The 12,690-nt window shown below is 37.8% G+C and overlaps 1 protein-coding gene across 1 annotated transcript in view; it reads left to right on the top strand.

Annotated features, from left to right (window-relative positions):
* Positions 1-12,690, top strand: part of SPOCK1 (SPARC (osteonectin), cwcv and kazal like domains proteoglycan 1) — a 306,342-nt gene that overhangs the window by 103,521 nt on the left and 190,131 nt on the right. Inside the window, exon 3 of the mRNA XM_054217393.1 lies at positions 259-304. Coding sequence (XP_054073368.1) covers positions 259-304 — 46 coding nt within the window. The remainder of the gene's footprint in view (positions 1-258; positions 305-12,690) is intronic.

The following is a 12,690-nucleotide window of genomic DNA, read 5'->3' as shown; positions in this document are numbered from 1 at the left end:
TAATGGGCATACTTGGAAAATCGATTCAGAAGAAAAATTTGAGGTGTTGAATCCAAGGAATTTTTTATTCTTTAATTTCTAACCTGCATTTACTACTCTGTAGGACACAACCTGTTAATAGTTTTATCTGACTTGAGCTAAATATGTTAGGATCCAAAGATGAGTTGATTCATTTGTAATTTAGTTATGTAAAAATTGTACTGAAAAGACTGATGATCTTTTTCCTGAGTTTCCTTTTTTTTCTTCCTTCCCATTTAGGATGATTATTTCAGAAACTGGAATCCAAACAAGCCTTTTGATCAAGGTAAAGTTAGTGCACATTTTGTGGTTTCTTCTGCTATTTTGTGATATCCCCGTGTACTTTATGCCTTCCTCCGTCTGTCCCATGCATTAGTGAAGAGCTATATTTATACTTAGATCTCATTCCCAATTCAGTCACAGCTTGAGGTGGTTTATGTTTAAGGTTTTGACTCATCTCGGTATTTTTCAGCCACATTTTTTAATCCCCATCCATTCCAGTTTATATTCAATGATTATGTATACGCTTAGAAAGGTTCTCTGTAACCGTGAATCTCAGTCTAACATGCAATTTAAAATGGGTATCTTCACGTACATATTCTTTCATGTTAAAAACTTTGCTAAATGAATGTCATAAATGTAATTACTGCATTTCCTAACACTCAAGGGGACAATTCTTTGAAGTCGGATGTAATTTATGAATTTTAGGACTGGTTTTCAGAAGAAATGTGTGTTGTGTATATGCTGCTGAATCAGATAAAGATTCCGTAAATGACATTTTGCGCTTTGTCTTGGTGAGTTGTTAAGTTATGGCAGTACTTCAACTATTTCCAGGCCAACCACCAAAGGATAGGAAAAAACAACGAAAAATATTCTAATTGTTGTGTCCAGGACAGCAGTGGAAAAACAGACACGCCAGGAAAAAGAATTTGCTATTGACAAGTTAAAAGACATCTCGGATAGCGACTCTATATCAAGCATTCTCTGCTTCGTGTTCCTGGCTAGCAACAAACTTTTCAGATGGGATAGTAAGAGACATTAATTGTAGATACTGTAAATGAACATCACTGGAAACACTCGTAGCCCTGATGCTGCTAAGTGTGGTGGGTTATATTTGACAGTTAATGTCACGTCAGTAAAAAACACTGTATGCAGGGAAATCTCAGCACTCCATCCTCTGAAAGACAGATACAAAGGTAGTCCAAGCTGAGAGCATGCCATAATTTTGTCCTTAAAATCAGAATATTGTATTTTAACTTCGCTATTTATTACATTTGTCACTCTGACACCAAGATTCTGTGACAGTCCATACCAGAGCAACCTCAGAAAGTGTAATATGAAACCATTTCGGTCTTATGTCATTACTTCTTAAAGCTTTCTAGAATGTGTTTTCTTCAGGACAAATGTTAACAATTACATTTTGTACAGCTTCTTTTGTTTTGGTGGAGCCAGTTATCAGCTGTTTGATTTGTGGAGGATAACAACACACAGTGTACAGCGCGGGTCGGTTACCTTCTCTGTTTGCCTTTTGACAGCTGCTCATTTTTCCTATTTGTAATGTTCAGTGAAGCTCATATAACTCCTGCTTGAGAACACATGAGGTGAGGGTATTACAGCTGTAAAATCACAGGTAGATGGTAGATTATTTTTTTTTCTAGTGCTTAAGACATTTTTAGGGTCCTGGATTTCTTTGACTAGCTTTGGTTCGTTATTGGACATTGTGCCCCTTAAATTGCACAACACCAGAGTCCTAGAATTGTCTTCAAAATGGTATTCTATGAGTTTCAATCTACTCCTGCTCTGAAATTTGTAGGGTTTTTTAACAGACGTTATCCTAAAGTCATTTAGAAAGGAATGATCATATGCACAGTAACTACAATACAAATTAATTTCAGTCGTGTAGATCCATTGCACAGTCCTTCTCTCTTTTGGATTCTGTGTTCAAAGTTAAGCGGCATTCAAGTAGAGTGTGAGGCTTCCTTTGCCCTTCAGGATGTGAAGTGGCTATTTGGATATATAATTGTTGTGATTTTATATTCAGAAAAGGTATTCCTGCCAGCAGATTGCTTAGGCAAATTGTTGAACAGGCAGGTAGCTTTTTTTCTTTTTTTTTTTTTCTTTTTTTTAAAAAAAGGGTTTGGGGTGAAACAGTCACAGTGTGGTACACAGAGGGAAACAAGAAATTGGCAATTACATGGCCTTCCTCAGACATGACTTGTTTCTGGTGTCACTGGGATGTAACCAGTGATAATGGTTACAGAATGGTAGATGGTATCAATGTTGTATAATTGCAGGAGGTGCCCAATAGTTTAGTTAGTTACTAATTTTTTAATAACTGCTTAAAAAAAATACAATTCATGTTACAGAAAAACATTTTTATGCCTCTGGAAATCAAACAGTATGAAATTATACTTGTGAATCATATCACAAGTGAGGAGAAGGAGTGAATCACTTGAGAGAGAAAGGCGTGAACAAGTGAATGAAGGGGTAACTAGGTAAGTGACAGGCTGGTGGAGGAGAAACCGCAAGGCTTCCTTTATTTGCTTTCCATTTGAGCTTTGGCGGTCATTTATCTTACAAACAGGAGTCCTAAAAGGGATGAGCTTTGGTGATCAGAGATTTAAATCTTCAAAATTACGAAAGTGTTTAGGAAGAAAATAGCCATTGGATGTCTCTGAAGGTTCTTTTGAAAATTTCACTTTACATCTATTCTTATATTTCATTGCCAAACATGTTCCTTGTATTGTGTGGAGGTAGCTCGCAGGAATATCACTGGGGGCTTATACATGTTAGAGCTGAAGGGCGTAGATTCTCTGTCTTTATGGAAATGGAACTTTGATGCAAAAGGAAAGGGGAAGATGATGTTTTTGTCAAGGCATAAATCCACAGAGAGATTTGCAAAGGCAGTTGAGGGATTTAGGATCACAAATCCTATTGACTTCAAATGGAACTTATGCTCCTACCACTTTCAGAGGCCTTGTGACCCTCTGTCTTCCCAAGAGGAAAAACAAAAAGGTAAACCCTGGCAAAATATTGCAAAAAGATTTTGAACTGACATGCTTTAAAACTGTCTTGTTCATTGTGTTACTGAGATGTCTGACTCTGGGCAAGAACACAAATCATTTTAGAGAATCTAAAATCACATGTGGATACCTTGAAGCGATACAAACAGTCGTACATCTGTTAAAGATTCCTGTCTCTTTACAAAGAAAAGGATCATTTCTCTTTCAGTGTAAAATTTCTCCTAGACTACAGGTACTCTGTCGTCAGAAGGTGGAATGCAGACTAGGTGATGCAACCTGAGTGTGATACTTTGCTGTGCACAGAGGTCTGTGCACTGCTTTTGTCTCTTTTAAATCTTACAAATGAATTTTATTTGGCCAATAGGTCATTCTTTCTGACAGAGGTCACTACTCACTTGGTCATAGTAAAATTTGCCCTGACTAGAATGTTAAAATAGCCACTCGTACCTGTCTAAAGAGATTTCTTACACAAAAAAATGACATTAGAAAAATGTTGGTTAGTTTAGTTACATATACATGGAGCATGTGAGTCTTTAGCCACTGGTCCTTATGTTGTTGTCACCCACAAAATGAAATGTAGACAAATCACATCATGTTGCTGATTTGGGCCCTATGAATCAGATGCTGACAAGACTAATCCTCAGTTTATGTATACATATAGGTATATATATGTGTATAAATGTGTATACATAGAAAGTACCATTTAAATAGGAAGTGCTGAGACAAAGGAAGGAAGGAATACTTACTTTCTTTCTCTTTTCCAGGGGTTTTCCACCACAGGTTTATTTTCTGTCATTTTCCACGCAGAGAAAAACAAATAGTCAGAAGAATTTGTCCTAGACCCTTTGTGTGGTGCAAGCTGCAAGAAAATTGGTTAATCTGTCTTTACTCTTTTCTTCTCCATCCTCCCTGCCACGATATTTTTTCAGTATTGTTCCTTTTGGCATTTGGGTGTTTAAATGCTCCCTATGCTCTTTTATTTTTATATTATACAACTTTAATTTTGTATTATTTGTGGTTCTTGTATCCAGAGAGCCTGGGCAGATCCTGCAGTAAGAAGCCCTAGCTTGCTCCTGTGAACTCAGTAGCAGCTTTGTGTTTTCACAAGACAATTGTTATTTTGAGAGATATCCCAAAGGCAAATGTTAACCTCACAACACCAAGGGTCTTCCTGCAGTGGTTGGAGAGAAGAAAGTTCTCCAATGGATCAATGAAAACAGCCAGCTGCCTCTCTCCCTGAGTTTTATGGGAAATCTGAGTCTAGCATCACTAAGCTAAAGCTAACTTCTGTGAATACACGCTCTTTGGGACAGGCCTACAGTTTTTTAATTTAAAAAATCTATTTCTAGATTCTAAATCTTAAATAATCTTTGGCTATACTAATTGTGAAGTCTTTGTATGAAAGCCAAACTGTAGAAGCACCATGAAGGAGCTGGGATGGCAGAGTTTTGAAGTAACTGAAGGTGGCCTGTACCTGCCAGAAGTGATCTCACCAAGGAGCTGGAGGATTCAGTGTGTTTAGCAGATTTAAAAACCAACAGTAGTCAGAGGTTGTGAAAATCAGCAGAGTTCTGCTTCTTGTGCTTGTATTTCATTTGCATCTTTTACGGAAGAGTCTGCTGAGTTCAACCAAGTCTATATTCTGTTCAAAAAAAAAAAAAGCTAGCTTTGTTCAGCAGATTGAATTATTTAATTATGCATTTTGAAAATAATAGCAGTGTAATCAAGCTGTCTGCTTGCAATGCGGAGAAATATCTGCATGTATGTCTCAAGAAAAGAGATACCTTGTTTTGTAAAAAAGCATCCATGATTTTCACTGAAACAACCCCTAGAGAGTCACACAAGGTATCTTTGCATAACGCGCACTTTCAAGGGAAGTCAACTCGAATGGTTCAGGTGCATCTCGAAGGGTACTTGAGTGATCAGAATTTATTTTTAGCTTAGCTACCAGCCCAGTTTTTTATTCGTTTTGAACCCAGAGGTTCCCAGGAGGAACCAATACAAAGGTAAGCATCTTACCGACTGAGCCAAGCTCAGGAGGTGTTTGGACTGCAGAAGGCAGGAGAGCGTATAGCCTGAAAATGATTGCTAGTCATTAATATTGAACTCAGTTCTGTCAGAGCTGCAGAAGCTAGAAAGCAGAAGAGTGGAAGGGGCAGGTTAGTCAGGATTTTAAAATATGAATCAAAGGTTTGGCTGCTTTTTTTTTCTGACAAGGTCATTTGAGAGTTCTTAAGGAGCTTGACAGCTAACTTGACATACTTTCTTAGTGTTCTCTGTCTACATGGGAGAAAGAAAAGAGGAAATCAGGCAAAAAGTCTAGCATAACATTCTCAATTCAGAGATTTTGCTCTCGTAATTAAGTATGTCTGATACTCTGCACCTATTCAGACTTGTAAGAAAATTAACTCATTAAGACTTTATGTATTATTATCAGTGAAAACTGTTAAATAAAAAAACTCTTTTAGTTATTGAAAATTTCTTTTGAAAGCCACCTCTTATTAGCTGTAGTAAATTCTTCTGCAGACAAATAGATGTTACTAATTTTTATGGTTAAATGCACAAATAAAGAATACATTTTGCTAGGTTTAAAGTTGCTGGAAACAATTTGGAATGGTGTCCAATTTGCTTGCCATATGGCTTTTTTTAAAGCATCGTTACCCAGAACATAGGAACTGTGGAAGTAATGGGATGTGCTGTGTACTGCAGATAGATAAGCTCTGAGTCCAGAAATGCTTAGACCACTGAGCTGCCTGTATTATTAACAACAAGGCTATAAAAGAACACAGTAAGAGGGAGGAAAAAGCTTGATTCTGTTGTACTGCTGAATTTTTTCCTAAGTCTATGCCTAAACCCATCCACTGAGCCGTGGAATTGTCTGTTTAAGTCGGTGCAAGTCTCACCCTTTCCATTTCAATTGTGATACTGGCAGATGATTGCAGTGGACTGAGCTGGGCAGAGTCTCCTGTCCTGACCCTGTCTCCTGCACCAAGGCAAAGGGACTGGCTAGAAACATGGTACAATTTTACCAATTGCGGGTGATAGCAATCCTGAGTGTTCCAAGCCGCCGGACTTCTCAGGAAAAGAAGCTCCTGATTAGAAATAGTCTGAAGTTTCCCCCTTGTTTTACAGCCTTTGTCTTTTTTTTTTTTTTTCATTGTCTTTGTTCCCCATCCTCTTCCCCAGTAACTGAGGAATCTGGACAGGGCTATTACGTCTCAGGGCTTTCCTTATCTGCCCAGGGGAGGGGGGGGTGAAAAAAAAAATCTAGAATTCAGAAATCCCTCTTGCGCTCTATTGTGTGAAAATCTTTATCTGCCTGAATTGGACTTATCAATGACTGACTCTAATGTCAGACACGCTCATCTAGACTCAACTATCATTATTAATTACAGACATGAGCTCTCTATCATTTCAAAGAATTCCTCTTGAACACTAATGAAAGGCTGAACTGGCAAAATACCTTTACTTTTGAAGAGGAAACACCGCTTTTGAGTGGATTGTGGCCTCCAGCGTAGTATAGCCCATGACTTCCACAGTCCAGCAGCCCCATGGAAGTGAATTTGTCAAATTTAGAGCTTTATATCCAGAGATGGAAGTGTGAATACCAATACATCCTCTCCTTCTGCGCTGAATTGTACCTGTGTCTTTCCAGTGTCTAAACTGGCAAATTCAGACTGCAGAAATGGCCTCCTGCAGCTGTGCAAAATAAAGTTTGCCTAAAATACATAAGCCTTCCAAAACAAAAAGGATGATAAAAGGAAGCCTGTGATGCAAGATGAAAATCATAGAACCTACAATTATTTTTGAACATCTAATTTTCTGTTAGCCCAGTTAAGATGTTCTTTCACAAAAGCCTGAATAAATTCCTTTCAGAGTTGTTTAATACTGTACACATCTCTAGCCACAAATATATGTTAGTTTTATAATAAATGTTTTCTATTACTGTGCCTCAGATGGCAGATTTCAATTGAATAACTTATTTTGCAATTTATTTTTTGACTGTGGTTGAATTAGTTTTAGAGGCTTATTCATAGGACAACTGCACATGAATTATGTTTGTAAATCGTCAGTAAATCAGTACAATTTTAAAACGTTCTAAGTGAATCAACAGAAAACAATAGCTGAGATGCAGCACATGAAATATTCTGTCTTCCATCAAATGCATTTCAAGCACATATGGCTGCTGATGCCCTCAAAGCAGATGCACGTGGTTCTCTTCATGTGCTAGAAGCAGAATATTAAATTCCTTACAAGCTTGTAAGCAACCAATTTTGTCATTAACTATGGCATAGAAGTGATAGAGATGGGGTCCCTGTCTGTGATTCTGTTATGGCTGACGTGCTTTGAGCTGAGAGAATGATCGATAGGTAGCTTGTCTAGAATTTTGTTAGCACTTGGGGAGCGCTTGTTAGTTTTGTCAATAATGGTGCTGGCTTTCTTTTAATATCTCTTACTTCATTGACTGTGAAGCAGACATGAGTTTTAAAGGGAAATTCATGCCTCCCCATGCTCATCCGGCTCCCATTGAAGTAAATATACTTTTGGGACTATATCACAGGGCCCAACCCTGCTCTCATTGACATCACTTAGTAAGCGGAGGTCTCCTTCCCTTTGCTTCAGTTCAGTATCTAGGAGTTCATTTTTGGAAACCTACCTAAAACTTTTAAAATTAAGGGTGTTTGGAAAATACCTGCCTGCAAAGTTGCCTTCCTTATTTGCTATAAGAGAGACCCCAGAGTATTATTCAAACTAGCTGCTTTGGTTTGTATTCTGATTTAACAAGGCCAAACCAATCTGGGGCAAAGTCTCCAGCTTTGAAATATTATTTGACTTAAATATTGGATAGGATAGCAGTAGATTTATACTGCATGTCAGAGTGAGTTTTAAATCACTAGCCAGTCAGAAGAGTAATTTTCACAGCATTCAAACATGTTTACATGCTTGTGAGTTAATAGGTGATTACTAACTGTCATTTGATTCTAATTGAAAAACAGGAACTGCTGTGGAGAATAAAAGTAGAAGGCAGAGTGAATATGGCCATAAAAAGGTATAATGCAGAATTTTTAGGAAGAGAAGAACATCAAAATAAAGACAAGTTATTTCAAAATCACGTTTCAGTAAACTGAGAATTGGTAAGGCAGAAATTAGAGGAAGAAAAATTAGGATAATTGGCATTTCCTCCATGAAGAGGGCACAAACACAAATTATCCAAGAGCCAAGAGCTTGGTTAATGACAAGGCTCTTAGTGACTGCAGTGGCAAGAAGTTACGTAAAGAAAGTGCAACTAGGTTGAACTCTTAAGAAAGCACAAATGGTAGCCCCAAACTCAGAAAGCTAAATTTAAAATGAGATGTTTGGGCAAGGATTTAAGAATAACAATTTTTTAGAAGTGTATTAGAAGGAAGAGCAAAACCAAGAAACATGATGGCTCAGTGGAGAGAGTCGTTTATATAAAGGCATTGCTGAGAAAGGCCAAAGTTTTGGTACCTGTCTTTGCTCTGGCTTTCACTTCAAAGGTCATCTGTGACCAGGTGACCATCATAGTTAATGTCTTCAGCTGGAGTGTAAAATTCTGGATTAGGGAAAGAGCAGGCTTGAGTAAATTAGATGTTTGCAAATCAGCTGGAATTGATCTAAGGTTGAGGTGAATTGGCTGAAATAATTTTAAAGATACTAAAAGTCATCTTTGGAAATTTATGAGATTGTGTAAGACTGGGAAAGGACAAGCAGCATGCATATTTTTTAAAGTTAGAGAAAGGAAGAAAATAGGAAATTATATCCTGTGAGTTGAACCTGAAATCCTGAAAAAAAAGTACTAGAATAAACATTAAAGCAAATATTTGTTAACATCAAGAAGATAAGGGGATGAATAAAGTTGGTATGGATGTCAAACTAAACTGATTTTCTTCTGTCACAGTTGCAGGCCTTGAGGCTCAGGGATAAGCTTGCAGTATCACATATCTTGACTTTGATAAGGCTTTTGACATTGGCTTACGTTACTGTCTTATAAGCAAGTTAAAGACATATTGTCTAAAAGAAATAATTATGAGGTGGATACACAGTCAGTTGGAAGACCACATTCTGGTAGCAGCTGTCAATGGTTCAATGTCAAGCTGGAAGGATAAATTGAGTAGGGTTCCTCTGTGATCTGTTTTGTGTCCAGTATTATTCACCATTTTCATTAAATGGTAGGTGTTGGAATTAGTGTGCTTATTAAATGTAGCACAGCAATAAAATTCACAGTCTCTTTAAAAAGTTTAAGAAATGGTCTGTAAACAAAGGATAATTCAGTCTGGGCAGATGCAAAGTTCTTTACTTCGGTAAGAATAATCATATGCACAAAGCAGGATGAAAAACAATTGGATAGTAATAAATTCTGGAAAAAAGGGTAGGGGATTACAATGGATTACAAATAGAACATGAGTCAACAATGTCATTCTGTTCCAAAAAAGGCAAATGTTGCACTGGCATGTGTAAGTATGAGTAATCCTTCGGCTCTAGTCAGCTCCAGTAAGACCTTGGCTGGAATACATTGCCCAGATTTGAGTGCCAGGCTTCGAGAATAGTGTGAATCAACTGGAAGTACCCAGAGAAAAGTAAGAGATGTGATCAGAGTTGCAGAGAATGTACTCTGCAAAGAAAGACTGAAGGAGAGCAGCACCTCCTCTGTGAAGAGAAAACAAGCAAAGAAAGAAAACAAAACCAAGAAAAAACCAAAACAACCCACAAGTCCTATTTTCAAATGCATAAAATCAAGTGCAAAGCGAAGGAATTGTTCTCTGTCTGTTGTGGATACCACAAAGCGCCATATGTTTACATCGCAGCAAAGAAGATTAATTTAGCCTTTGTAATGACAGCAATGCTTAAGCATTGGGAGAGCTATTTTAAAGAGGATGTAGAGGCTCTGTCTTCGAAGGGGTCCTGAAACATGTTAGGTAGATGTCTTGCAGATAATGACACACTGATAGCTGGTCTAGCTAGGGAGAAGGGCAATGGAATCAGCATCCTTTCCAGAATTGCCATTCTAGCACTGTGATGCTGTGATTGTATTTTGATTAATGGAAAACAGCTAATTTCATTGAAAGCACAGAAGAAATGCTGAAGAAGGTATTTCTTAAAATAGATTTCCAGTCAAAGCAAGAAAGGAAAATAAATGAATCGGTATCCTTGACAGACATTTCGGCACCACCTGAAAAAATTCAGGTTCTCATTTGATGGGAGTAATGTGCATAAACTTCAAGATACATACTCACCATGGTAGTCACGGGCTGGCAAACCTCCACAAATGTAAACAGGGACTAGCAAAAGGCAGCCCGTTTTCTCTGACTGCTTCTCACTCTCTCTTTCTCATATAGAGTCAGGAGGACTTCCTATGGATGATTCTGTACTTGGATTTAGTGGGGGGTTTTGTCCAGGAGGGAATAAAGGTTGTGCTCTAACCTTAAGGTTAAAGATTTGAATGAAAATCAGTTAACTATTCTCTTTCAGTTCATTAGATAAAACATGACAATGCATGTGTAGTTAGGAATTAAATCTCCTTGTGTTAGAAACCTAAGTGCCCAGGTCATCAAAACACTAATTGAATCACAGCTATTTTTCTTCCTGTTCTTTTTGCTTCAGATTAAATATATTTGCATAAAATAATACTATTTCTGCTCTAATCTGATTGCTTGCATTCTAGCTTTGCAGTCGTTGGTCATTGGGAAAGTTACTTTAAACTACAAAATAGTGCAAAGCAATACACAGCAAGATAAATAATTTTTTTTTTCATATATATTCTGGTGGTGTTGTGCACTAAAAAGTTCCCTAAGCATAGTATGTTGAAAATTATTGACAGACTCGTAAGCATTGCTTAGTCATATAATCACGTTCTGTCTTTTCTCTCTGTGTCCTCTGGTTGCAATATATCAATGGACCTGGCCATTGATGTGTGTCTCTGCATTGTCGGTTACTGCCCAACAGCTTTCTTTAAAGGTCTTGTCAACTTTACATACGTTGTCTTTAAAATGCAGGGACAGGAAAGATATTTCTGAAGACCAGAGTTTGGCTTCCACTGTCCTCTTGAAACTCTGTTTGAGGATTTGATCTGACTTATCTAGGGAGATTAGTAAGCAGCATTGGTGTCTTCCATACATGCATCCTTGCAACGCCTCTTTAACCATACAGGAGGGATGCATACAGATGAAGTGCTGCCCCAGAATCTGGAACTGTCATGTTCACTTTAACAACAAGGCAGGACAGTAGAATCAAATCTAATATACGTAGGTTCTGTTCCTTGGGGTAGCTTTAGTTTATAAGCTGAGCGATTAATTCCCTTAGGCCCTCACTTGCCATTTTGTCCTTATAACAGATAAACAAACTCTGTGATAAATGGATGTACAGATAAGCAATCCTAGGGATCACTGCACATTACAGCAATCTTTAATGCAATGTAAGTAAGCATTATTGTAATTATTTTAATGTGATATATCAGTGTGTTCATGGACTTTCTCCTTTCTTTTAATTGCTGGGGGTTAAAAAAACCACAGAAAATGCATGTAGTAATCTCTAAGAGATAATATATCTTTGCTATGGAGGCTCCAGCATCTCAGCCCATTTCTTTGTTCAGTAAGGACCTTTGTAATGACCTTTCATATTTAAAACCAAGCAACAAAAAGTTGCTGACACAGGCTGCAGAAACCTGCAAAACTGAGAAAGGGAAAAACTTCCACTTTTCATAGTGTTAAATAAAGACATCTAAGAAAACATGTGTCTGCTTCTATCTCAATAGACCATAAAGCTACCTAAGGAGTCGGTGTTAGCTAAAAAGAAAGTAGCCATGATTTGTTAATTCTGTTCTGCACTCTAGCACTAATGTTTTTTACACTTATAGTAAGTTAACTCAAACCCATAAGACCTATTTATCTTCAAAATCCAGACTATATTTAGCTATCACAAAGGACACCATGCATAGTGCAATAATAGTGTACTGCTTTTGTAAGCAACATTTCCATCTTTGATTTTCTCAGTCGTCACCGCCTTGCATCCATGACATTAATGGCAGAACTGCAGAACATCCATTCTTCTGTAGGTACCAGTGCTTTTGTTTCTCTCCCTCCTTCCTGGTTTTTCTACAACTTGCCTGAGATACAGGTGGCAGAAGAGTCACGTGATGATTGTCTGCTGTACACCCTTCCTCCACAGAACTCCTCAATCTGCCATTGCTATGTGCTGGGTCTAGCCTGTACTTAGTTGTTCTCACTCCTCATTGCCTAACTTTGCTCCTGGCTTCATCATTATTCTGTTGCAAGAAATGTGACTTGATATTTAGGCAAACATTTTTGATTTTCTTTATGTTTCTCCTTATGAGCTGCTTTTTCATAAAGTGGCACTTCTAATGTATTTTCCTACACAGGACTGTGCCAATAAGATTTTTCCAATGCCTATAAATAAATTAAGTATACCGGGGCTTGAAAGAGGAATTGCTATCAGCTGGTGTTCCACTACCTGCAAAAGATCTTATCTTCTTTCCGTTTCTGTTACTTTGTTCTCCCTTGACTTTGTATAGGAAGTTGTGTTCCCTGTTTATGTCACGTGGTGCGTTTGTGTGTAGCACGCTTGATGTATGGAACTATTGCGAACACCTAGTGCGGATAGCTCCACTTTC

Source organism: Rissa tridactyla, chromosome 11, assembly GCF_028500815.1.
Source record: "Rissa tridactyla isolate bRisTri1 chromosome 11, bRisTri1.patW.cur.20221130, whole genome shotgun sequence".
Classification (NCBI taxonomy): Eukaryota; Metazoa; Chordata; class Aves; order Charadriiformes; family Laridae; genus Rissa; species Rissa tridactyla.
This window is presented reverse-complemented; position numbering and strand designations above follow the sequence as displayed.